We start from the raw sequence: 24,577 nt of genomic DNA, 5'->3' as shown, positions 1-24,577 counted from the left end.
ACATGCCGGTCATCTGACCAGTTTGCTTGTCATGATCTTTAAAATGCCATAGATAGATGTTCTTTTAACCTAGTGTTGTAGACACTAGTGGGATTCCATTTCTTCTCTGTGTTCCCATAGTTTTCCATCTTCTTGAGTCCTTGTTTTATTCATCCTGACTCCTCTGTGTGCCATCTTCATTAACCTGTTTTGCCTCTTCCCCATCTCTGCTGTTATCATGACTATGATGTATCTTCCATGAGTTTCCTGTTTACTTCGATCTTTGGTGCCCTTTCTGCTTCCTGGCCTGTTTACAGTCTTCCAGCTTGGGATGTAATGGCCATCTTTATCTTTAGAAATCAAGAACTCTCAACCCTCAGCCAAATAGTTCCTGTTTCTCAGGGGAAGGCCCTGGGATTACTTTAGGCCCAACAGGACTTTCTTACTCTTAGTTTCCTTGTGATAACTGTGTTTCCTGGTTGCCTCCTTGGCCCCATTTCATTTTCCCATAGGGCTCTTTTTTGGGCGCAGTGAGACTTGAGCTGTGCTCCCAATTTCCTCATTCTCACAGTTCCTTGTGTTTTTTCATATTAGAATATTCTTGATTGCAAGTATAAAAACCCAATTCAAACTGGCTTAAACAAAAAAGAATTTGTTGTTTAATGTAACTGGGAAGTCTGAGGTAGAGTGGGCTGCAGGTACAGTTTGATCAGAATTACATTCTCTGCTCTGTCTCTGTATGTGCTGGCTTTGTCTACAGTCTGGCTCCCCTTTTGGTTGTAAGGTGATTGGTGGTAGTAACAGGACTCTGCTGCTTCATACCTAGGAGAAGAAACCTGGCAGGCCTTCCTTGGGCTTTAAACATTGTGAATCAAAGTGCCAAGTATGCTCTAATGGACTACCTTAAGTTATATGCCAACTCTAAATCAATCACTGTGGCAGGGTAACTACTGTGCACTGATTGACTTGGTCTGAATTGCCGATATCTGAATCAGTCTCCCATGTAGCCAGTGGAATGGGATTAACCTGCTTGGCTTATCTAAGTCAGAGCCTACCCTAGGGAGTGGAGTTGGGATACCCAACTCCCCACTCCAGCTCCCTACAAAGGGCATAGCTACTTTACAGTGGGGAGGAGGGAAATGGGTGTGGGGAGACCACCACAGTGTCTTCTACATTCTCAGTGCTTCCTCTCCTCACCACCTAAGGGAGTTTGTCTGCTTTGCTTTGTTTTGCTTTAGGTAGAAAACTAACAGCTAAGTTACTCCTTGAGCAGCATTCCAACTCTCTGACCTGCAGCTGACTTCTTGGCACATACCTATCCTTACTCAAAGTCTACTTTCGTCTTACAGAAGTTAATACTAAGAGGATACATAGTCCCTGGATTTGGCAACAGAAAAGGTTGTCAGGCCGGGCGCGGTGGCTCAAGCCTGTAATCCCAGCACTTTGGGAGGCCAAGACAGGCGGATCACGAGGTCAGAAGATCGAGACCATCCTGGCTAACACAGTGAAACCCCGTCTCTACTAAAAAATACAAAAAACTAGCCAGGCGAGGTGGCAGGCGCCTGTAGTCCCAGCTACTCAGGAGGCTGAGGCAGGAGAATGGCGTAAACCCAGGAGGCGGAGCTTGCAGTGATTTGAGATCGTGCCACTGCACTCCAGCCTGGGTGACAGAGCGAGACTCCGTCTCAAAAAAAAAAAAAGAAAAGAAAAGGTTGTCATTGGAAGGTGTAGAGTTGATCTGTTTCTTAGGAGGTTTTGGATGAATGTTACAAAGCGACAGTTCTAGCAAAAGCAGAAGTCAGGTATGTTAGAGTAGATCTCTGTGAACAGAGATGTCTGTTATTGAGTAGGAAGTGACTTTTGGAAGTGACTGAGTGAGGGTGTGAGTCCATTTCTTATGGATGCCATAGAGAGACCCCATCCATTGAATCTTTGTGGAATGAGAAAGCAATAAATGGATAGGAAGGAAACTAGGAGCTTATGGTTTCCCAGAATAGCCTGCCTAGACAGGAAGTCCTCAAGAATAGCTCTTTGCAATTCCATCCTATCCTGATTGTTTTCTATGTGAACTTGATTTCACCTCCTAGGGATAGGTGACGAAGAGGCCTTAGTCTTTTCTATTTCTTCTTGACATTTTCAAGTGAGTTATATGTTTTCATATCTTTGGGAACTGATGGAATTGCAACTTCTCTGTTCCAGTATTTTCTATCCTTTATTTTATTATTATTATTTTTTTGAGACAGAGTATTGCCCTGTCGTCCAGGCTGGAGTGCAGTGGCACAATCTCGGCTCACTGCAACCTCTGCCTCTCGGGTTCAAGTGATTATCCTGCCTCAGCCTCCTGACTAGCTGGGACCACAGGTGTGTGCCACCATGCTTGACTAATTTTTTTTGTATTTTTAATGGAGATAGGGTTTCACCATGTTTGGCCAGGCTGGTCTTGAACTACTGACCTCAGGTGATCCACCGACCTTGGCCTCCCAAAGTGCTGGGATTACAGGTATGAGCCACCATGCCCAGCCTATCCTTATTATTCTATACCTTCAAATTGCTGCTTATCTATGTTACCAGTCTTTTCACCCACCTTTATTCTCTCCCTACCACTTCCATGTCTGCTCTTTTCCTGATGGGCCTCACTCCTCTGACTGAACCAGCCTTATTTGTATCTTGACCCTGGCAGGATATCCATTTCTAAAACCTGCTGGGATTTCCCATCTTGAGCAGGTGGAAGAGCCATTAAACCTGAAACTGCAAGAAGAGGGTCCAAGCCTAATTTGTCCTGGTAAGTGAGAGGGAAATGAGCATTCTTCTCTCAGTCACACCTTTTCCTGTCTTTCTTTTATAAGATGTAAAAGTCCATTTTGCCATTCATGTTCTAAACAAATTTGGGGGCCAAATCCCCAAATCAGCCAATTAAGAGAAAACTTAAACCCTAAGCTTCCAACTTTCATTAGGACAAGCTCAATTAATTAAATTAATTAAATTAGGATGGGTCTTTTGTCTTAGGCTTAAACTGAACAGATGGCCTGCCCCATCTGGCTGCTATGATCACCCAATATTTTTAATGTAGATGCTGTGTTTTACTCATTGTGTTAGTTGTTAGGGATAAAAAAATCAAGTCATATATGGCCCTTATCCTGGAAGGACTCACAGTCTCATGGGACATTATACATAAATTTATAATTACAGAAAAATGATGAAGCTGTAACAGAATAAGACACTATGAGAACAAAGAGGAGGGAGTCTTTGCCTAGTTCTGCCTGGAGTAGTTTGAGAAGGCACTTTCCATGGTTTCATGGTGAACTTGGTGATTGGATTGAAAGAGAAGACTATACTTCCTTTTAGTGTTGAAAAATATGAGGAAGCTCATTCTTGCTACTGTGTGCTGTGTGTGACAAGCCCAGGTTCCCAGGTATACCACTAAGGATTCCTTATTTCTGAACAGGTCCTCTGCCCTAAGTCCTGGCCTGTTCTTCTCATGTTACAAACTGTACTCAGCTACCTAGGAAGAATTCTGACTTTGTTTTCCTTAGATTCAATTCATCTGTTTTCTGAGAGCCTACTCTGGTACTTGGTTTGGTGCCAGGAATCATAGCCCTCAGGGATTCTATCTAGTTGCTGTCTTTACTTTTGGTTTCTTTCTGTGTATTAGCCTTGTTTTTGCCATTTTCAGCTAGGACAGGGCCACTGAGACAGGTGGCAGTTGGAGAGAAGTGGACGTATTAATACCACTTGGTGACCTTTGTCACTCTGTCATGGATAATGATGACATTTGAAGCTCTGATTTCTTTTTTCAGAGGGTGTGTTGAAGAGGAAGAAAGAAGATTTTATTCTGAAGGAGGAAATTCTTGAGGAAGCACAGGACCTCATGTTCCTATCAAGTGGACCCCGGTGGTGTGGATCCCAGGAATTATGGTTTGGGAAAACCTGTGAAGAGAAAAGCAGGTTAGGGAGATGGCCTGGTTACCTCAATGGGGGAAGTATGGAAAGTTCTTCAAATGATATTATAGAAGTGATTGTCAAGGATGAGATGATCTCAGTAGAAGAGAGTTCAGAGAATACTGATGTCAATAACCTCCTTGGTATACATCACAAAATTCTAAGTGAGCAAATATTCTATATATGTGAGGAATGTGGCAAGTGTTTTGATCAAAGTGAGGACTTTGATCAACACCAGAAAACTCATAATGGAGAAAAGGTCTATGGATGTAAGGAATGTGGGAAGGCTTTCAGTTTTCGATCACATTGCATTGCACATCAGAGAATTCACAGTGGGGTGAAACCCTATGAATGTCAAGAATGTGCTAAGGCCTTTGTTTGGAAGTCAAACCTGATTCGTCATCAGAGAATACATACTGGAGAGAAACCCTTTGAATGTAAGGAATGTGGGAAGGGCTTTAGTCAGAACACAAGCCTTACACAACATCAACGGATCCACACTGGTGAGAAACCATACACATGCAAGGAATGTGGGAAAAGCTTTACTCGAAACCCAGCCCTTCTTCGACATCAGAGAATGCACACTGGGGAGAAGCCTTATGAATGTAAGGACTGTGGGAAAGGCTTCATGTGGAACTCGGATCTTTCTCAGCACCAGAGGGTCCACACTGGGGACAAGCCTCATGAATGTACTGACTGTGGGAAAAGCTTCTTTTGCAAGGCACACCTTATTCGACATCAAAGAATCCATACTGGGGAAAGACCCTATAAATGTAATGACTGTGGGAAGGCCTTCAGTCAGAATTCTGTCTTAATTAAGCACCAGAGGCGCCATGCTAGAGAAAAGCCCTATAACTGTCAAATCTCTCACCTTATTGAACTTTAGAGAGTGCATAATGGTGATACTTGTTTATAATTCTTATGCTGCAGGAACCCCAGAGAGAAAATGAGATGACTGTTCACAATTTGCTGTAACCCTTAACTTTAATAGCCAGTATTATCTTGCCGTTTTGAGCATTTAGTCTAGCAAGACTGGTCCCCCTGTTCTATGATGTTTATACAAGGCATCATTTAGTTGGGCAGCTACTCTGTATCAGGTGCTAACCACTTTACATACATTATGCATAACAATCCTATTAAGGTAGGTGCTCTTCTCCCTGTTTTACAAATGAGAAATCTGAGTTGAAACAGGTTATAAAACTCATTCAGGGTTGTTCAGTAAGTTATAGAGTTGAAATTGGAGCCAGGCCTTTCTGACTGCAGAGTTTACTGTTCTTTACTTAATTGTACATATTTATGTCTCTGCCCGTTTTGATTTGCTTATTTTCCTGTGCTTCTAGTTTCCCTTCATCACTCAGATCCAGCTCCTTCATCTAAGCAGATCTCTCTTCCTCTTCTACTTGTAATCAGTACCACCCAAGTTAGTATTTAATTATGTGCCATCTTATATTTTTCTAATAGTCTTAAGTCTCTTAGTCTTAACCCCAGCTAAATGACTCTGAGGACCAACACTGCATGTCTTTTGTTTTTCAAATCCTGAAACATTAATCTTTGACTAGATATAACATGCTCATGATAAAAAAGAATTGAAATAGTTGAAAAGGGTGTTCAGTGAAAAGTAAATTTCCTTGTCATTCCTATCTCTTGAGTTCTCCCCAGAGGCAATCACTGCTACTGGTTGTGTATCTCTGTAGATACTCTTTGTATACAAGTGTTCATTAGTACTGCTTTTCATAACTCTGTCTCACTGAAAACCTTATTTGATGGAAGCAACATTGCAGTTACATTATCAACTCTAGGACCTTTTCTTCAGAAGTTACTTTCCTTTTGAGGCCACCAAATTTAGGGAAACAGCAGAGGGTAATCCAGGTCTTTTTTTTTTTTTCTAATTTTTTTGTTTTTGAGACAGAGTCTTGCTCTGTTGCCCAGGCTGGAGTGCAATGGCGCAATCTCAGCTCACTGCAAACTCCACCTCCCGGGTTCATGCCATTCTTCTGTGTCAGCCTCCTGAGTAGCTGGGACTATAGGTGCCCGCCACCATGCCTGGCTAATTTTTTGTATTTTTAGTAGAGACGGGGTTTCACCATGTTAGCCAGGCTGGTCTCGCTCTCCTGACCTTGTGATCCACCTGCCTCGGCCTCCCAAAGTGCTGGGATTATAGGCCTGAGCTACCACGCCTGGCCAATTCAGGTCTTAAGAGACCTGATTGCCTTTGTTTTATCAGACATCATTCTGGGATTGGGAATATGTAAACTCAACTGGAGATTTTTTTCATAAAAATTTATATAGTTCCAGCCCCTCTCATTGCTTTCTATCCTAAATCCTCTCCCAGTCTGTGCATCCTTCACTACCATGATAGCCTACATTCTGATAAGCTGTGAGGCCACTGCCAAGGGAGGGAGAAATGGTCACTTTATGGTGGTGGTTAATGCTTTGTTAGATAGCTTCATCCAGTCAATAGTTGAAAAGTTTTCACATAATCCAGTATCGGCATCAAAGTCAGAAATGCCCTCCCTAGGTCCAGGACCAGAGATAAAACAAACATGAGGAACATGTAGAGTCTACACAGGAAAGTTAAGAATTATAGAATTAGCTAACTACTTGAAATCAGGAGTTTATAAAACAACATTTTTAGAAGTGGTCATCTTTTATTGGTTTCCATCATCTCTTCCCCTTCCCTCTGGGAACAGTTACCCAGGTGTTCTTTGGGAAGGTATCCTTTCTCAGCTATGTGGTTTAGCACCATCACCATCTTCATGAGTGGACCCTGTTTGGCTTGTGTCAATCAGCTTATCCCATCCCCTTGGCCACAGAGCCATTGTGATATGAGGAGATACTGGGTTTTCTGGAAAAGAGAGGCTTTTCTTCATTGAGAGCTACCAGAGGATATATTATCTGTCCTCTTTGTGGCACATAGGAAAATGTGAGGCCTAGAATTATAGCAACTTTTTTTTTTCTATTAAAAGGGGAGATTCTCAAGCTTCCAGGTGCTACCATATGGAGCCTGAGGATTAAAGCCAATACCAAAGAAGACAGTGATTAAACAGAGAGAAACTAGGTTCTTGGTGACATCTTTTGAGCCACTAGACCAAGCCTTACCTGAAGCAGACCTACCTCAGAACTTTTCAGCTATGTGAGCCAATAAACATCTTCTGTCAAACGAGTTAGAGTTGAGTTTTCTGTTATTTGCAACTTAGCCACACTAATACTGTCTTGTGTTTGAAATCATTGTTTTCTCATACAGCTCCTCAGTGTCACCTTTTCCTCTTGCTTAGTAGTTTCATAAGCTCCTCAGTTTTATCTCAGTTGCTTGGAAGTTGAGCATCTAAATAGGTGGCTCTTGCTGGGTGTGGTGGCTTACACCTATAATCCCATCACTTTGGGAGGCCCAGGCAGGCGGATCACCTGAGGTTGGGAGTTCAAGACCAGCCTGACCAACATGGAGAAACCACGTCTTTACCAAAAATTAGCCAGGTTTGGTGGCGCATGCCCATAATCCCAGCTACTCAGGAGGCTGAGACAGGAGAATTGCTTGAACCTGGGAGGTGGAGGTTGCAGTGAGCCGAGATTGTGCTATTGCACTCCAGCCTGGGCAACAAGAGCGAAACTCCATCTCAAAAAAATAAAAATAATAAATAGGTGGCTCTCATGACCTAAGGTTAATTTCATGCATACTATCTAACTGATGCTTTAAGTCATATCATTAATGCAGGATTTTTTCCTCCTTAGTTGAACGAAAATCCAGGTTCTTGTCTCATGACCAGGAAAAATTAGGCACAGGGACACACTGAAAAATGAGGAGGGCAGAATTTATTAAGTGAAAAGGAAAACTCAACAAAAAGAGGGGTCGTGCATGCAGGTTTTCCATCTCACTAAATTGAATACCAGGCCACCACACATGAGCTGAAGAGCCCAGTCTTCTACCCCTGCATGAATTCCTGGTGGCTCCACCCCATTCTCCCAGTGTGCAGGCAGGCCCTTAGTCTGAGCCACTCCACACTGATTTATTTCTCTTACTGTGTATGTGTTAAGGGATGAAATTTTTCATCATGGGCATGTTTAGGCAATCCCCCTGTACACAATGACCTGGGCAGCATTTGGCTGTCTCCTGACTCTATCATTCTCGCTCTAAAGAAGTACATCTAACTTAGGATAAGGATAAGTACATCTATTCTTAGAATAAGGATAAGGATAGTGATCAATCTTAACTGCTTCCTGCTGATGGGGGCACTGTTTTGGGAAAACAGCAGTGAGATCTCCCTGAGGCCTATCTAAGGGTCCCTGGTAAAAGGTAGCCATCGTTTGAGGCTCTGATTGCATGAACGTTTGGAGTTCAATGGCCTGAAGGTGAGAAGAGACAAACTAGGTTATTAGAAGGCATAATAAAAATGAAACAAAGGGGAGATGGTAAGGACAGCTAAAAAAAATCCTAAAGCTGTGGACACACCCAGATAACTGGTAGCTGTAGTTATGCCTGCTAAGATTTGGGTGTATGGGGCTTGGCTTTGGTTAGCTCCCTTGGTCTTATTTTCCCAAAAAAGATACCTCCGGGTTATGAGCACCTTATTTACTCTAATCATCTGGCAGGATTTGCAGGGTAATTGCCCAGAACTAGAATATTGATCCAGATTTTTACATTACTCATCCCTTTTGCTGCTGCTGAGCTGCAGCCGGAGATTGCTGGTTGGTTCACAGGAATAATCAGCGTTAGTTTAAAATGTGGGCAAAAAACTTAAAAACAACTAATGAGTCTAGAATCTAAAGACAAATGTATGATAAGTCTTGAAACATAGTTTCTCTCTCCAGTTCTCATTTTTGTTAAAAATAAATCACAATAGGATGGAGTTGTTTGCAAAATAAACTTTAGTCTTGTATTTGGCCTGATTATTTGCATAAAGTGCAGCAAGAATAATTATTTTTACATAGGCTTTTAAAATTGACTTTGATGGAATTCTGTTCTGCAAGGAATCTTAGGATTTTTAATGCTGAGCCCAGCCATGGGTTTGTACCCTCAAATACCTATGAGTTGGGTGAATTCCTCTCTTCTTGAGGTCCCAAGAATATGGGGTTCCTGGGCCTTGTAGAATGTGACATTCCTTACTCACTGCAGATTAGGAAACCTGTATGGGGACTGTGTAGACAAGGTATGAAGTCAGTTTTCCCAAGGGGCTTTTATCGGCTCTGTAAGTCAAGCTTGATTTCTAAAAGGGAAGCATACCCTTCCAATCAAAGCCTTGGTAAAGCAACCAGTTTCTCCAATGGTGTCCTGTTGCAAAAGAAAGTGATTCTTATTGCACTGATGCAAAAAACTATATCGCTATAAATTAAGAATACTCGCAACTAGTTTCCAAATTCTGGAGAAGCAAGTAGGAGAGAAACAAATATGCTCCAAATTTTGATCACATGAGTATACCTTACTCAATTATTAAAGGCTGTAAATGGCTCAAAATAAGTTTCCTTGACTCTGAAAACAAAACAAGGATCAGCAACATTTCGAGCAAAAACTTTAAAAAAAGATCACTTCAGTTTTCTTTTAGTTCAGTATGTTCTGTTAACTCTTGTTCTGTTTGATATTAATTAACATTTCAGTCCTTCGTGAGTCCTGCATGTTTTCCTTCATTCCAATGTCACAATCTCCAAGGTTATCAGAAACCTGCATTTGAGAGCACCTGTCAAAGCCTTATGGCTGATTATAAACCATCGTTTGAAGAGGATCAAAACAAGACAATTGTCTATGAATGACAAAATGTCCAGGGTAGTTACAGTTACAAACATGATTGACAAAGAAAATTTGGTTATCTCTGTGGTTTACAATAACATAATAACCTTAATTATGATTGATAGCATATACTCAGACATTAGAATTGTAGACATCCCATACAATTTTGGAACATATAATATTAATATTCACTAAAGTATAATATGAAGATTAAACATAATTTTGACAATTCCATGTGCATAAACATGTCAAATAATCCTGTTTACCTCTCTTCTGGATGCTTCAGGGGCTCTCTGTAGCATCCAACAGCAAGGGATAGGGAAAGAACCTTGAAGCTGAAATTTGATTTTGGGAAGTCTGTCACATATGTTAGATGTTTAAAATACTTGATGTTATGAAATAGAATTCCAGGCCCTGCATGGTGGCTTACGCCTGTAATACCAGGACTTTGGGAGGTTGAGGCGGGTGGATCACCTGAGGTCAGGTGTTTGAAACCAGCATGGCCAACATGATGAAACTCTGTCTCTACTAAAAATACAAAAACTAGCTGGACATGATGGCAGGTGCCTGTAATCCCAGCTACTCGGGAGACCAAGGCACGAGAATTACTTGAACCCAGGAGGCAGAGATTGCAGTGAACCGAGACGGTGCCACTGCATTCCAGCCTAGGTGACAGAGCAAGACTCCATCTCACACACACACACACAAAATAGAATTCCAGGTTACTATAAGTAATTAATTTTGCCAAAATGATAACTCAAAAATTTGAAAAAGCAAAAACCTTTAATTAGCCTTTACTATTACATGAAAATCCTGTTCAAGAGAGAGAAAACCAAATTTCACCCTTGCATTGTCAACCCCAGTTTAAAAAATTGTGGGGAAAAGAAAGAGATCAGCCTGTTACTGTGTCTATATAGAAAGAAGTAGACATAAGAGACTCCATTTTGTTCTGTATTTGAGATGCTGTTAATCTGTGACCCTACCCCCAACCTTGTCCTTGCAAGAGACATTTGCTGTGGTAACTCAAGGTTTAATGGATTTTGGGCGTGCAGGGTGTGTCTTTGTTCCTAAAAAAGATAGGTATTGTCCAAGGTTTATCCCCATGTGATAGGATGAAACAATGCTGCTAAAAGGTTTATCTCTAGGCACAGGATTTTCCTTTAAACTTATTGATGTCACAGAGATCCTTGTTCTTATGTCTTACTGCTGATTTCCTCCCTAAAAACGATCCTATTGTCCTGCCACTCCCTTATCTTTAAGATGGTAAAGATAATTATCTATAAATACTAAGGGAACTCAGAGACCGGTGCCGGCGTGTGTCCTCTGTAAGCTGAGCGCCGGTCCCCTGGGCCCCCGCTTTTCTTTCTCTATACTTTGTCTCTGTGTCTTATTTCTTTTCTCAAGTCTCTCGTTCCACCTAACGAGAAACACCCACAGGTGTGGAGGGGCAGGCCACCCCTTCAAAAATGAAATCTTATAGGCCATTCTATCAAATCTTAACCAGTTTGACCATGAGGGAAGATTCTTATAAACCTTTTATAACCTGTTACACATTTTGCTAAAGAGCAGATTAGTGCCTTAAGAAAATCTTATTGTACTTTTATTTCAATTCTCAATTTTACAGAAAACCATATGATACCCTTTTGAATTTAATGTTCACACACAGAATTTCTTTTGTAAGATTAGCATTTAGAAACCTTTCATAACTTGTTTAAACCTTTAGCTTTATCTTATCTAATTTAAAACAATCCTTTAACCCTAGGCAAAAATTTACATTTCCATGCCTTCTTATAATCTTTTACTAAAAATACATTTTACTGTTCTTACACACCTTGCATGTAAATCTATTTTCAGGAGTCTCAATTACACATTATAATGATAACTCTTAGCAATTCTTAACTTTAATGTAAAACCTGGTAAGTTGTTTTACTTCTGTTCTAGGGGCAGGTCAGGCTTGACTCTTTTCAGCATAGAGGAGTGGTTAATTCCATATGTCCCCAGGCCTTACCAAGCTGTAAAGCAGTCAAGTGGAACAGTTCTCAAAAGCCAAAGAAGGACTTCATAACCTTAAAACATTTAGCAAACCTAGTATCTGAACTGCATAATTTAGATCACATATTTACATTTTGAAGACATTTATATTTTACCAATAATCTTTAAGACGGTTTTTATTTCTCAAAGATTAAAGTCATGTGAACTAGGAGGCATTACAGCTCTTACTTTTCCTTCAAAATATATTTGATCTAAGCACTTATTTTTCTTTATGCCAATTAATTAGAGCTCTTTTTAATAGACATCACACACAACACATATATAACTACATAGAGAGAAGAAGATCAGTAGCTATAAGATTTTTTTGTTTACCAATCTCCTAATTGGATTATTGGCCTCTGCATGGGCCCTTTAAGAGCATGGCCAGGAAATCATGCTGTTTCCAGGGCCCAATAAACAGGTATGGCTAGAAGACAAAAATAGATTTTGAGAGGGATCTGCTTTAATTCCTGGGGTTCCATGAGGAAAGCAGAGGTTTCTCCCAAAGTGGAATCTGTGTTGCCTTTTCCATTTTTCCCAAGGAGTTCAGGCTTTTAGAAATTATCTTAGGGCCTCTCATGCATGCATTAAGGGTGGCAAGGCAAAATGGAGAAAAATAATTCAACTTACAGAAAAAAAAAAACTTTTTCCAGCAAAACAAGATCCAAGAAGAGAAAAACATAAAGACCTTTTAAATATACCTAGAACTTGGATATCCACTTTTGTTTTTTTGAGATGGAGTTTCCCTTTTGTTGCCCAGGCTGGAGTGCAGTGGCGTGATCTTGGCTCACTGCAACCTCCGCCTCCCGGGTTCAAGTAATTCTCCTGCCTCAGCCTCTGGAGCAGCTGGGATTACAGGCACTTGCCACCACACCCAGCTAATTTTTGTATTTTTAGTAGAGAGGGTTTCACCATGTTGGCTAGGATGGTCTCAAACTCCTGACTTCAGGTGATCTCCCCACCTTGGCCTCCCAAAGTGCTGGGATTACAGTTATAAGCCATCATGCCCAGCCTTGGATATCCACTTTTAATTAAGCTGAGCATTCCTTAATAAAATCCTTTTAAATCCCTTATTACCCAACTTTAGCCATACCAAGCAGCCAATATTTGTGGCTTTTGATCTTTATTGAAAGTAATTTCACAGGTCAAACCAACAAGTCTCAATTAAGGCATGCAAAGCACACCAGGTTGGTTACAGCTTAAGATCAACCTCATAAATCCTTCCTCATTAATCAGAACTTTACAGAGAATATAAACAGTGATCCTTAGCATTCCTTTTATTGGTTTGCACAGGGAGAGAGAGGCCAAAGGCCTGACTGATAAAAAAAAACTTTTACCCTTTGTCGGCATGGCAGGCTTCTGGGTCCCCATCCCCCAAGCTCAATTCCAAGCCAACTAGACTGAAGATGAATGGCTTCTTGTCTGGAAAGAGGGAAGCAGGTGTTCCTGGTTCCCTTCTCTTCCTAGCAAATGCCTGGGGTATGTGAGGAAGAGAAGGAACAAGGACCCTCTTTACTTATTCCATCCTTATATCCCTAAGTTCCACTGACCATGAAAGGGTGCTGCCCATGGGTGTCAGTGCGGCTTTCATCCATGTTAACAGGGGTCTAGGTGGTGGGATTATCCACTCTTGCCTATGTACACCCTGTTCCCATGCTATCAGTAGCCTTCAAGTTTATAAGCTTGGAATTGAGTTTGCGACAAAAATATGTCTCGGGGGTTACATGGACTCCTTAGCATAAGCCAAATACTAAAGGTGAAGCTGTGAAATTGAGCCCTCCTCCAACAAGGGAGAGAAAATGGTATCTTGTGAATTTGGGTCCTGGCCTAGTAAAATGTCTTCTAAAAGAAAAAAAAAAAGCCTCTTGCATAAAAGTTAACTCCTGACAGGGTAAAGGAAAGATAAAAAACAGCTTAAGTGTAGGGCTGTGTTAACTGCCAACAGGGTAGAGAAAAGAAAAAAAAAACAGCTTAAGGGCAGGGTGGGAAAGATACCTGGGGGAAAATCCTCCTATTCTTATGACTATGGGTTTCTCCAACAGGGAGAGAAACATTTTATTGCTGTTGGACTGAGCTGGACACCTTGGCCGGGGGAGGGGAAGACACTGTGGGTGAGTGGCAGGGAATGCTGGCCAGCCAGCCAGCCGCATGGAGCCCTTGGGCCGTGTGCCCCAGTCCCAACTGGGAGGGGAGCGGGGTTGGGGAGCTGCCACTCACCTGTCCATCCTGTGCACATACCTGTGGTCATTAAGGTGGGGGTGGAACACCCCCAATATTGTAAAAGAAAAGATAGGTGACATTACAGTCCCCCCCCCCAGAGTAAGGAAAATACCATAGAAAAGACTGGCTTGGACAAGGCCGACATTCCCAACCACCTGCGAGTGTCAGCGGAAGGCAGGGAGACTGCAGTTTCCTCTACCTTCAGCAGATGTCTGAGGATGAGAAAGCTCAGAAACGAAAGGAAAACAGATTTTTGGGTCTTCATTTTACTCACCTTTCCTCATGTCCCTGTATGAGCCACCAAAGTGATGCAGAATTTTTGCTCCTTAGTTCAGCTAAAATCCGGGTTCTTGTCTCACGAACTATTAGACGTGCAGACACATTGAAAAGTGAGAAGGGCAGGTTTTATTAAGAGAAAAGAAAAATTCTCAACAAAAAGAGGGGTCCTGCATGCAAGTTTTCCACCTCACAGATTGAATAACAGGCCACCACACATGAATTGAAGAGGCCAGTCTCCTCCCCGCTAAATAAGGCACAAATTCCTGGTGGCCCCACCCCATTCTGTCAGTGCATGTGGGCCCTTAGTCTGAGCCCCTCCACTTTGATTTATTTCCCATATTGTGCATGTGTCGAGGGATGGAATTTTTCACCATGGGCATGTTTAGGCAAGCCTCATGTGCACAATGACCTGGGCAGCATTTTGCTGTCTCCTGTCTCTGTCATCATGATACACCTTTCAAACTTGATGAAAATATACTCTGAATTCTAGATTCTCTAATGGATAACTTCCCATCTTTCTGAGGTAACTTCCAGATTCCCTACCCTACCTATGTGACTTTTTTTTTCTTGTCACATCACAAAAAAGAATTGTCTGGCCCCAAATGCCAATAGTGCCGCTGTGGAGAAACCCTTGTATAGACCAACACCATCTGGAAGTGTGTTAGTCATGTCTTGGAGCCTTTAAAAACCTGCTACCTCTGAATTTAGGATTGGATCTAGAAAAAACAAGCAAACAAGCAAAAGCCTGTGACAACGGATGAATACATTTCAGCATAAAGGGAACACCAGGGGATGGAACACAAATTTATTAAGAGGAAGAGTTTTTGTCTATAGTGGGTACTCAAATCATTTGTAAAGTCAGTCACTCTGCCTACTTGGAAAGTTAATTTTCTCTCTTAGTCAAAGTGAGTGAAAACACTAGAAGATATTAAAGAGGAACCACAAAAGTGGGAATAGAAAATCAACATAATTTCTCCTAAACAGCTACTGCTGCTCACCCTCTGCCTTACTGATGCAATACTGCTCTTGTCCTAAAGCACCGGTAACTGAGGTAGCATCTGGAGGTATGGGACTCTGCCTTTTCTTGCCAGTTTAATTTTTAAAACTTCTCTGAAGTCACTGCTGAAACAGAAATGATTCAATGGAGATATAGGAGGATAGGGACAAACCCCTAATCCTGTTTCTTAAAGACCAAAACTACAGAATCAGGAAGGCCACATTTAAAAAAAAATCTTAACAAAATCTTTGGTAGTGCTCAAGAGCGAACAGAAGCCCTTTCACTTCCCTGCAATCAATACTAGGTGATGCAGTGGATTTGATTGGTTGCTCCTCCAGCATTCAGTCTCACTTTTATTCTTTGTAATAGGTAGCCACATTTCAAAGCCATATAAGACGGGTTTAACTACACTACCAGCTACCAGTAGGTAAGCCCTGACTGGCTTGAATCAATTCAAATAGTCCCATTTCTTTTGCTACGTTTATTGGTTAGGGATGGGCATGTGACCAGGGCTTCCCCAGAGTGAAGCTCAGTACTTTAAAAAATAGTTTAAGGGAAAGATTTCCTCTCTTTGCCCCTGGATTTAAATTGAATAGCATATAGCCATGGCCACTACTAGTCTATATAGTGCCTTTGTACAAATTAGAAAGAAAGCTTCCCTGTGGAAAAATAGATTAAAGTACAGCCCCTGTGGGACTGAAAAAGATGCTTGATCTAGGTGGAGAACTTAGAAATAGGTACTCCTCTGGGCAGGTGCAGCCCCATAGGTTCAAGTTTGGAGTCTCTATACTAAGCAAAGTTGACCCTACGTATGGGTGCAGACAGCTTGCACCACAGCTTGCCAAACAGAACAGTTTAAACTTCTGCCCCTACGTTCTTCCTGGAAAAACTGCATAACTATATGTGGAGCCTCCTACATATGGCTCCAGAAGCAAGAGGTAGCTAACTTTCTTGTCACTATGAGGACAAGAGGGAAGAAAATAGAGTCAAGAGAATTGCAGAGAAATGGAGCTGTAGCACCACTGGCACCAATGACAACATGAACTGTTGGATCAGACCACATTTGAAAGCCAAACTACCTGTAGAGTTTTTTTTGTTGTTGTTGTTAAATGAACCAATAAATTTGCTTTATGGTTATATCTATAATTCAGATGTTTCTATTATAAGTGAAAGTACTCTGTTTTATGCAGTCAACTGAGTCCCCAATATCATGCCAAAAGGAAATGGTTTGTTAAGTCAGAACAGTATCCCCTTCAACCCTCTCAATGAGTATCCTTCCTCGTGTTCCTTTCAGATGTGAACTTGGAGGGCCAAGAAAAGGGAAATTTCTCCAATAAGCAGAATCTGAGACAGTCACTTTGCCTTACCGAGGACTCACTCCATTTCCAGAGGACCATGCTCATCCTGCAACCATTTGAGTGTGACAATGAGTAGGAACAACATCACTGGAGCTGCAGAGGTGGAGAGCAGGGCCATTTCACTATTATACCCTTCTTTTCCACTTGACCCTAGTTTGGGGCCTAGGACTTGTGGTTTGCTGGTCCCAACCTTCCACTCTTCTGATGCTTCTCTTGGAAGCTTTAGTTCTGTGAGAGACAGAAAAAACCAAAGTGTTTTTCCCAGTCTCATACCACTTAATACAACACTTCACCTCTGATCACCAAAATGCATAGGGTTTTCACTCCACCATCAACCAGTTTTCCAGCAAACACCAACTGGGTGTCCTATGATTTGATTCAATTCGACACTACCTGGAGTAGGGTTAGTTCCCACATATTAAGTCACACACTACTGCCTCCCACTTCATGTGCCAATCACAATAGTAGGTTGTCCCTTATCCTTCTGAACAACTGGCTACAAATTGGGGTTCACATGACCCCCTTCTTGGATTTCAGTTTGGGGCTCCATTTTTTTTTCTTGACTGATAAATCCTCTATCCATTGATTCCTCCAGTCTCCTCTCCTGTGATCCTATGATCTTGTGATTATGGGCCTGGATCCATGGAACTTCCAGTATTCTCAGGTTTCTACCTAGATTCATCTGTGCTTCACCTCAGCATTCTGATAGGTGCCTGTTATCTCCCTTTTGTGAGCATAGAGTCATGCCACCAATATACAATGTCATTTGTTAAAATAGAGCCTGGGGTAGAGGTTCTGTTCAGGAGTTGTGATCAGTCCAGTCTTGCTGACATACTGCCTTAGCTCATGAGAATCATACTTTTCTCAATGAAAGAAATTAAGCCAGAGGTTGACAGTTGTGTCTTTTAAAGCCAGGCCTCAGGTGAGCTTGGGTTCCTTCAAACTTCTGTTCACTTGAGTTTTGAGGTAAGTCAATGGAGGCATTTCATTGAATCTGTGTCCAAAGGCGAAGATGTATCCATTTGTATTCACCAGCAGGATGACCTTTGAGAGGTCCCAGGTAGGATGAGATAGATGCACAGAAGTGCACCTGGCCTGAGAGGACAGGATGAAACCTGGAAACAGAGTGGTGGCAGCAAGAGATGCCCTTAGGACGTGGAAATACATGAAGGGCAAACTATACCAGTTATATGGGAATCTAATCCTTTATTAAACTAATATTTGAATATATTGGCAAAACATCAAAATGCAAGAGGTTCTAACAAACATTTATAGATTATATGATTGATAATTTGGCATTCATTGATCACAGGGTCAAACTAAAGGCCAAAGTTGTTTATATTTCCTGCAGTAAGGCTTTCACAGGCATGTGAAATCATATTATAAACCTCTAACCATAGACCTCAGTATCTGTGTCTCACTTCCTGCCCAGTAGAGGACATTCCCACCTAACAGCTTCCTGCCACTACGTAATAAAGGCCTTTCCTATGATTTTGCTTCACATCTCTGCCTCCTGACCTGGTACTTCCCCATATGGCTCTGCCTGGTGTGGCATACTCCTTCTCTTGGGAGCTGTATGTGATAAATTCTTCTTTCAAAGGCAGTTGTTTCTTTGTCTGTCAATTACTGTAACCAATTAAAACAAATCCCAGGTATATTTTTAACACAAGGAGAACCCCACAATGTATAAATTGTTATGCCAAGTAATAGTAAGTGCTATGAAGGACAACAAAACCGGGAAAGGGGATAGAGAGGGATAGGGCAGTCAAAGACAAACTCTGATGAAGGAACATTTGAACCAGAGACTAGAGTAAGATAGGGAGCAAGATATGCTGATGAGTGGGAGCATAGCGTTCTAGGTAGAGGGAATAGCAAATAGGAAGGGCCTGAGGCAGGAGGGAGCATGCTTGCAGTGTGTAAGTAGAGAGAGAGGGAGAGACATTGAGATGGCAATGCTTAGGAGTGGGATGGGTTCAGAGTATGGGAGGTGGACTGAATAGTGTCCTCCAAAAATTCATATATAGAAGCCCAAACCCCTGGTACCACAGAATGTGACTGTATTTGGACACAGGGCCTTTAAATGGTAATACAATTAAAATGAGGCCGTTAGAATGTGCCCTAATCCAATCTGACAGTTGTCCTTTTAAGAAGAGGAGATTAGGGCACGGTAACTCACGCCTATAATCCCAGCACTTTGGGAGGCCAAAGCAGGTGGATCAACTGAGGTCAGGAGTTCGAGACTGGCCTGGCCAACGTAGTGAAACCCCATCTCTACTAAAAATACAAACATTAGCCGGTCGTGGTGGTGGACACCTGTAATCTCAGCTACTCAGAAGGCTGAGGCAGGAGAATTGCTTGAGTCCAGGAGGCAAAAGTTGCAGTGAGCTGAGATCACACCACTGCACTCGAGCCTGGGTGACAGAGAGAGACTCTGTCTCAAAAAAAACAAAAAACAAAAAACAAACAAGCAAAAAGAAGCGGGGATTAGGGCACACAGAAAGACACCAGGGGTGCACATACATAGAGGGATGGCCATGTGAAGAAACATCAAGAGAGCGGCCATCTGCTCACCAAGGAGAGAGGGCTCAGAGGAAACCCACCCTGCCAGCACCTTGATCTTGGACTTCCAGTCTCCAGAACTGTGAGAAAATAAATTTCTGTTGTTTAAGCCACCCAGCCTATGGTATTTTGTTATGGCAGCCCCAGGAAACTATTATAGGAGGAAATGACATCAAAGACAGAGCCAGGGGTCAGGTCATATAGGACCCACTTGGCTATGGTAATCACTTTGGATTCTGCTGTAAGTATGAAGGAAAGCCAATGGCAGATTTTGAACAGGGGTGTGTGGCCCAAGATAGCTTACTATTGCTGAGTCCTGACTCACATGCTCATTGGTTTTCACATTTTGTGGCCAAGTCTAGATGCAAAGGCATCTGGGAAATACCTTTATTCCGAACATTCCCTTGACCAGTTAAATACAAGGATCTTATTCTTGTTGTTGTTTTATCTCTGTCAACAAGGGAAAAAACATTTTGAGGGACAACTAAGAGTCTCTTAGAAGCACCAAATGTCTGTAATACCTGGAACTGTGAGAAGAATTTCTGTAAGTGGGATGGGTAGGTTGAGTTATTAATAGATGTATTTAGGGGAAGGAAGTTATTTTAGTTGTAGGTCTTAGTAAAGATTCACGGAGAAAGTGACATCTGAACATTTGGCAATAGGGATATGGATAGAAAGGAAGGGCAGGCAGGCATTGCAGAGAGAACAGGCACAGGCAGGAACATATTTATGGCACAGATGAAATTTAAGTGTGGCAGTGAAATGTGTGGGCAGGGAGGTAAGGGAGGCCAGGTTGGAGATGATTTGGGGCATACTGTGGAGTCCTAAATCCTTGGGTGAGGGATTGGAGAAACTGAACTAGGCACTGAGGGTGTTTGAGCAAGGAAGTGGTAATGTTTGGTTTTCGCTTTGGCAGTACATATAGACAAAAAGAGTATGGAGAGAGGTGATCCCATTTATTTTTGGAAATGTTTAATGAGCCTTCAAACGTTCTAGCCTCAGATTTTGCCATAGCCTTCAGGCTTCCCTGCACTGGGGTGAGTAGATACAGTGATAGTTGGTGAGTGTATGTGAGTTTACTAGGCACTAGTCTGCCCCAACAGCCAGATAACCAGGAAATGCTAAGACCACACTGCATGCTACACAGTGAAAGAAGGAGTCTGGCTCCATTTTTGATGTTTGATTGCTGACGGCTTTCAAGCCCCATCACTCCTCCTTCTCCATCTGCTTCATATCTGGGCAAGCTGATAAAAACCCTCAGGTGCTGCTTTCCTTACCTGTCCCATATGGAGAAACCCTCACTTCAGCCCCACCTTCCAAACACCATAAAACCCAAAACCAGAGCCTTTCCCCTGCTCTCTCAAGCCATTCAGACCAGCTTGGGAGCCTGCCATTACTCGTTATGGGAGTAGTAATTCTTTTTCTGCTCCCTTGGTGTGAGCATGATGTCTTAAGTCTAGAGATCCAAACCAAATTTGGGGTGAGAGACCATGCTGTATCTATGGGGTGACCACAATACATAGTCTACAGACTACTATGTATGTGGTCACCCTACATTATATTTCTGTATTTTACAAGTGCCTATTGTGACACAGTATTTCACAAGTGCCTATTAAGTGTCAGATGCTGAGGACAGAACAGTGAATTGACTGTGTTTGAGTTCATATTGTTGTCAGGAGGAAAAGGCAATAAGCAAAAGGAATAAATCATATATGCTTGAAGGAAAGGAGTTGTGAGTGCTGGGGATGGGTTTGCTATTTTTTTTTTTTTTTTTTTTTGAGATGGAGTCTCCCTCTGTTGCCCAGGCTGGAGTGCAGTGGCATGATCTCAGCTCACCGGAACCTCCACTTCCCAGGTTCAAGAAATTCTCCTGCCTCGGCCTCCTGAGTAGCAGGGATTACAGATGCCCACCACCACGCCTGGCTAATTTTTGTATTTTTAGTAGAGACAGGGTTTCACTATGTTGGCCAGGCTGGTCTCAAACTCCTGACCTCAGGAGATCTGCCTGCCTCAGTCCCACAAAGTGTTGGGATTATAGGTGTGAGCCACCGTGCCCAGCCTGGGTTTGCTATTTTTAAATGTTTGTCAGAGTAAGACCTCCCTGAAAAAGTAAAACATTGAAAAATATCCTGAAAGATCTTTTCTTTTCTTTTCTCTTTTCTTTTTTTGAGAAAGAGTCCTGCTCTGTCGCCCAGGCTGGAGTGCAGTGGTACAATCTCGGCTCACTGCAAACTCCACCTCCTGGGTTCAAACGATTTTCCTTCCTCAGCCTCCTAAGTAGCTGGGATTACAGGCACCTGCCACCACGCCTGGCTAACTTTTGTATTTTTAGCAGAGATGGGATTTTGCCATGTTGGTGAGCCTGGTCTTGAACTCCTGACCTCACGTGATCCACTGGCCTTGGCCTCCCAAAATGCGGGATTACAGGCGTGGGCTACTGTACCTGGCCCTTGGATATTTTTACTTAACATAAAATTTTGGGTTTACAATTCTTTTCTTTTTGCACTTGAAAAATATTGTTCCATTTAAAATTAGAGCAATGTGCATCAATGTTCCTCTATAAATAATGCATTGTATTTTTCTGACTAAAGGATGTTTTCACTGAACGTAGAATTTTGGGTTGGACAGTTCTTTTCTTTTAGCACTTTAAAAATATTGTTCCATTTATGGCCAGGCATGGTGGTTCACGCCTGTAATCCCAACACTTTGGGAGGCTGAGGAGGGTGGATCACTTGAGGTCAGGAGTTCAAACCAACCCAGCCAACATGCTGAAACCCTGTCTCTACAAAAAATACAAAAATTAACCAGGGAGTGGTGGTGCATGCCTGTAGTCTCAGCTACTCAGGAGGCTGAGGTAGAAGGATCACTTCAACCTGAGAGGCAGAGGATGCAGTGAGCCAAGATTGTGCCACTGCACTCCAGCCTGGGTGAGAGTGACAGAGTGAGACCTTGTCTCAAAAACAAAACAAAACAAAAAATGTTTTCATTTAAATTATTTTCTTGTAGCACTTTAAAATATATTGTTCCATTTAAAATTAGAGTAATGTGAATCATTGTTCCCCTATAAATAATGCATTTTTTTTTCTGACTGCTTCCAAGTTTTTTCTTTTTCTTAAATACATTTCTTTTTTTGAGATGGAGTCTCACTTTGTTGGCCAGGCTGGAGTGCAGCGGTGAGATCATGGTTCACTGCCTTGACCTCCCGAGTTCAAGCAATTCTCCCAGCTCAGCCTCCTGAATAGCTGGGGACACAGGCATATGCTACCACTCCCAGCTAATTTTTGAATTTTTTCTGTAGAGACAGGATCATGCTCTGTTGCCCAGGCTGGTCTCAAACACCTGGACTTCAGCAATCCTCTCACCTTGGCCTCCCAAAGTGCTGGCATTACAGGCATGAGACACTGCGCTCAGCTTTTAAATATTTTTTATTCTGTAGTTTGATTATGCTGTATTTAGGCCTGCGTTTGTGTTTATACTATTTGGAATTCACCAAGCTTGAATCTGTAGGTTTATGTTTTTCCACCAAATTTGGAAAGTTTTCAGCCTTCGTTTCTGCAGATATTCATTCTACACCACACTCTTTCTCTTCCCGTTCTGAGACTCTGATGAAGTGAATGTTAGACCTTTCGATATTGTCCTCATAGGCCCCTAAGGCACCTTGCATTTTTCATCTTTTTCTTCTGTTTTTCAGATTAGATAATGTCTATGAATCTGTCTGCAAGTTCACTGTCTTTTTCCTCTGTCCTCTCCATTCTGCCATTGAGCTCATACACTGAGTTTCTTGTTTATTATTATTTTTTTTGTTCTAAATTTTTCATTTGGTTCTTTTGTTTTCTATTTCTTTGGTGAGGTTTTCTGTCTTTCCATTCACTTCAAGAGTGCCCACTCTTAATTGTTTGAATATTTTTGTAACAGGTGCTTTAAAATCATTCTGAGATAATTCTAACCTCTGTGTCATCTTAACATTAGCATCTGTTGATTGTTTTCTTCAATGAAACAATATTTTTTCTGGGTATATTTTTTGTATGCCAAGTAGTTTTGTATTGTATCCTAAGCATTTTGAATGCTGTATTATGAGACCCCGAAGCATGTTTAAATTTTAAGTATAGTGCTACTTTTTAAAAAAGCAGTAATTCAACCCTGTTGGGCTCAGGGTGCAAAATCTGGCCATTTTTCTTTGATTTTTTTTTTAATCCTAATATCAGTTCATTTTTCAAAACTTTTTGTAATACTATCCATATCTGTCCCCTGTGCAGGTTACTGAGGAGCCATTCTGGGGCTTGGGAGGTGATGTATTCCATATTTAGTTCTGTCTATGCTGTTTGGGGTCACATCCATGCATGTCTAACTCAGGAGTAAACCCAGGAGTTTCTAAATAACTTTAACAAATTGTCGTACTGACCTCAACCTTCTCTGAAACTTCGCTAGTAGTTTCTGGTCTATTCGTGCTTTTCTTTCTTTCCTTTCTTTCCTTTCCTTTCTTTTCTTTCTTTCTTTCTTTTTTTTTTGAGACAGAGTCTCACTTTGTTGCCCAGGCCAGAGTGCAGTGGCACGATCTTTGCTCACTGCAACCTCCACCTCCTGGACTCAAGCGATTCTCATGCCTCAGCCTCTCAAGTAGCTGGGATTATAGGCGCCCGCCACCACACCCAGCTAATTTTTGTATTTTTGGGAGAGATAGGGTTTTGCCATGTTGGCCAGGCTAGTCTCAATCTCCTGACCTTCAGTGATCTGCCTTCCTCAGCCTCCAAAAGCGCTGAGATTACAGGCGTGAAGGTGAGCCACCTTGCCCGGCCCTTGCCCCTCTTTTCTGATCCTCCAGGTAGAAAGCTGAGGTTTTATCTAGACCTCTCTGTTATAAACTTTTTGCAGTTGAAACTGTATGCTATTCCCTTATGGTCACACTAAGCAGTGAGAGGACGGAGAAACAAAAAAAGCAGCTTGAGTTTCTCTCACCCTCTTGAGATCACAGCTCCTCTGATCAGAGAGAAAGATTCTTACTCTCTCTGAGTTTTAGGTTTTGGACAACACCCATTAGTCTTGCTTCTATCCCCAGCACAGATTACTTGGGACTGGGGCATGGAAGTATAAAGAAAAGAAATCAGAGGATTTCTATTCTCTTCCAGAGCATCAGATGACTACTTTCCACTCCTTGAGCTATCATAGAACTCAAGGGCTTCTCCCTTACTTCTGTCTCTGCTGATGCACACTTTCAGAATTTGGGCTATGTACAGTTCAGGTTAGGGAATATGAGAAGAAAAAATGGTAAGCTCAGTGTTGATCTTGTGGTATTTTCACTTCTGTTCCTCCTCAAACAGCTTGCTCCTGTTTACCTTTCAGAGTCAAATACCTACTGTATGCATTCTACCCAAGTTTTAGACCTGCATTTAGTAGAAACAACTAGGTAAAATAAGCTAATTATATCTTACCTAGAACCTCATGCATCTTTTTACTTAACATTTTCTATGTGTTTATATTTAAAGCATGTTTCTTGTA

At 41.9% G+C, this 24,577-nt stretch overlaps 1 protein-coding gene across 12 annotated transcripts in view; it reads left to right on the top strand.

Annotated features, from left to right (window-relative positions):
- ZNF662 (zinc finger protein 662) overlaps nt 1-7,081 on the top strand; it is a 29,869-nt gene extending 22,788 nt beyond the window's left edge. For 11 of the 12 annotated variants that reach the window (XM_009201066.4, XM_009201061.4, XM_009201065.4 and 8 more), the window contains 2 exons: nt 2,660-2,761; nt 3,777-7,081. In XM_009201066.4, the coding sequence (XP_009199330.1) occupies nt 2,660-2,761; nt 3,777-4,804 (1,130 nt within the window). In that variant the 3' untranslated portion in view covers nt 4,805-7,081. The remainder of the gene's footprint in view (nt 1-2,659; nt 2,762-3,776) is intronic. The other variant, XM_003894593.5, reaches the window with a different exon arrangement.
- The last annotated feature ends 17,496 nt before the right edge of the window (nt 7,082-24,577 follow it).

This window comes from Papio anubis, chromosome 2 (genome assembly GCF_008728515.1).
Source record: "Papio anubis isolate 15944 chromosome 2, Panubis1.0, whole genome shotgun sequence".
NCBI lineage: Eukaryota > Metazoa > Chordata > Mammalia > Primates > Cercopithecidae > Papio > Papio anubis.
This window is presented reverse-complemented; position numbering and strand designations above follow the sequence as displayed.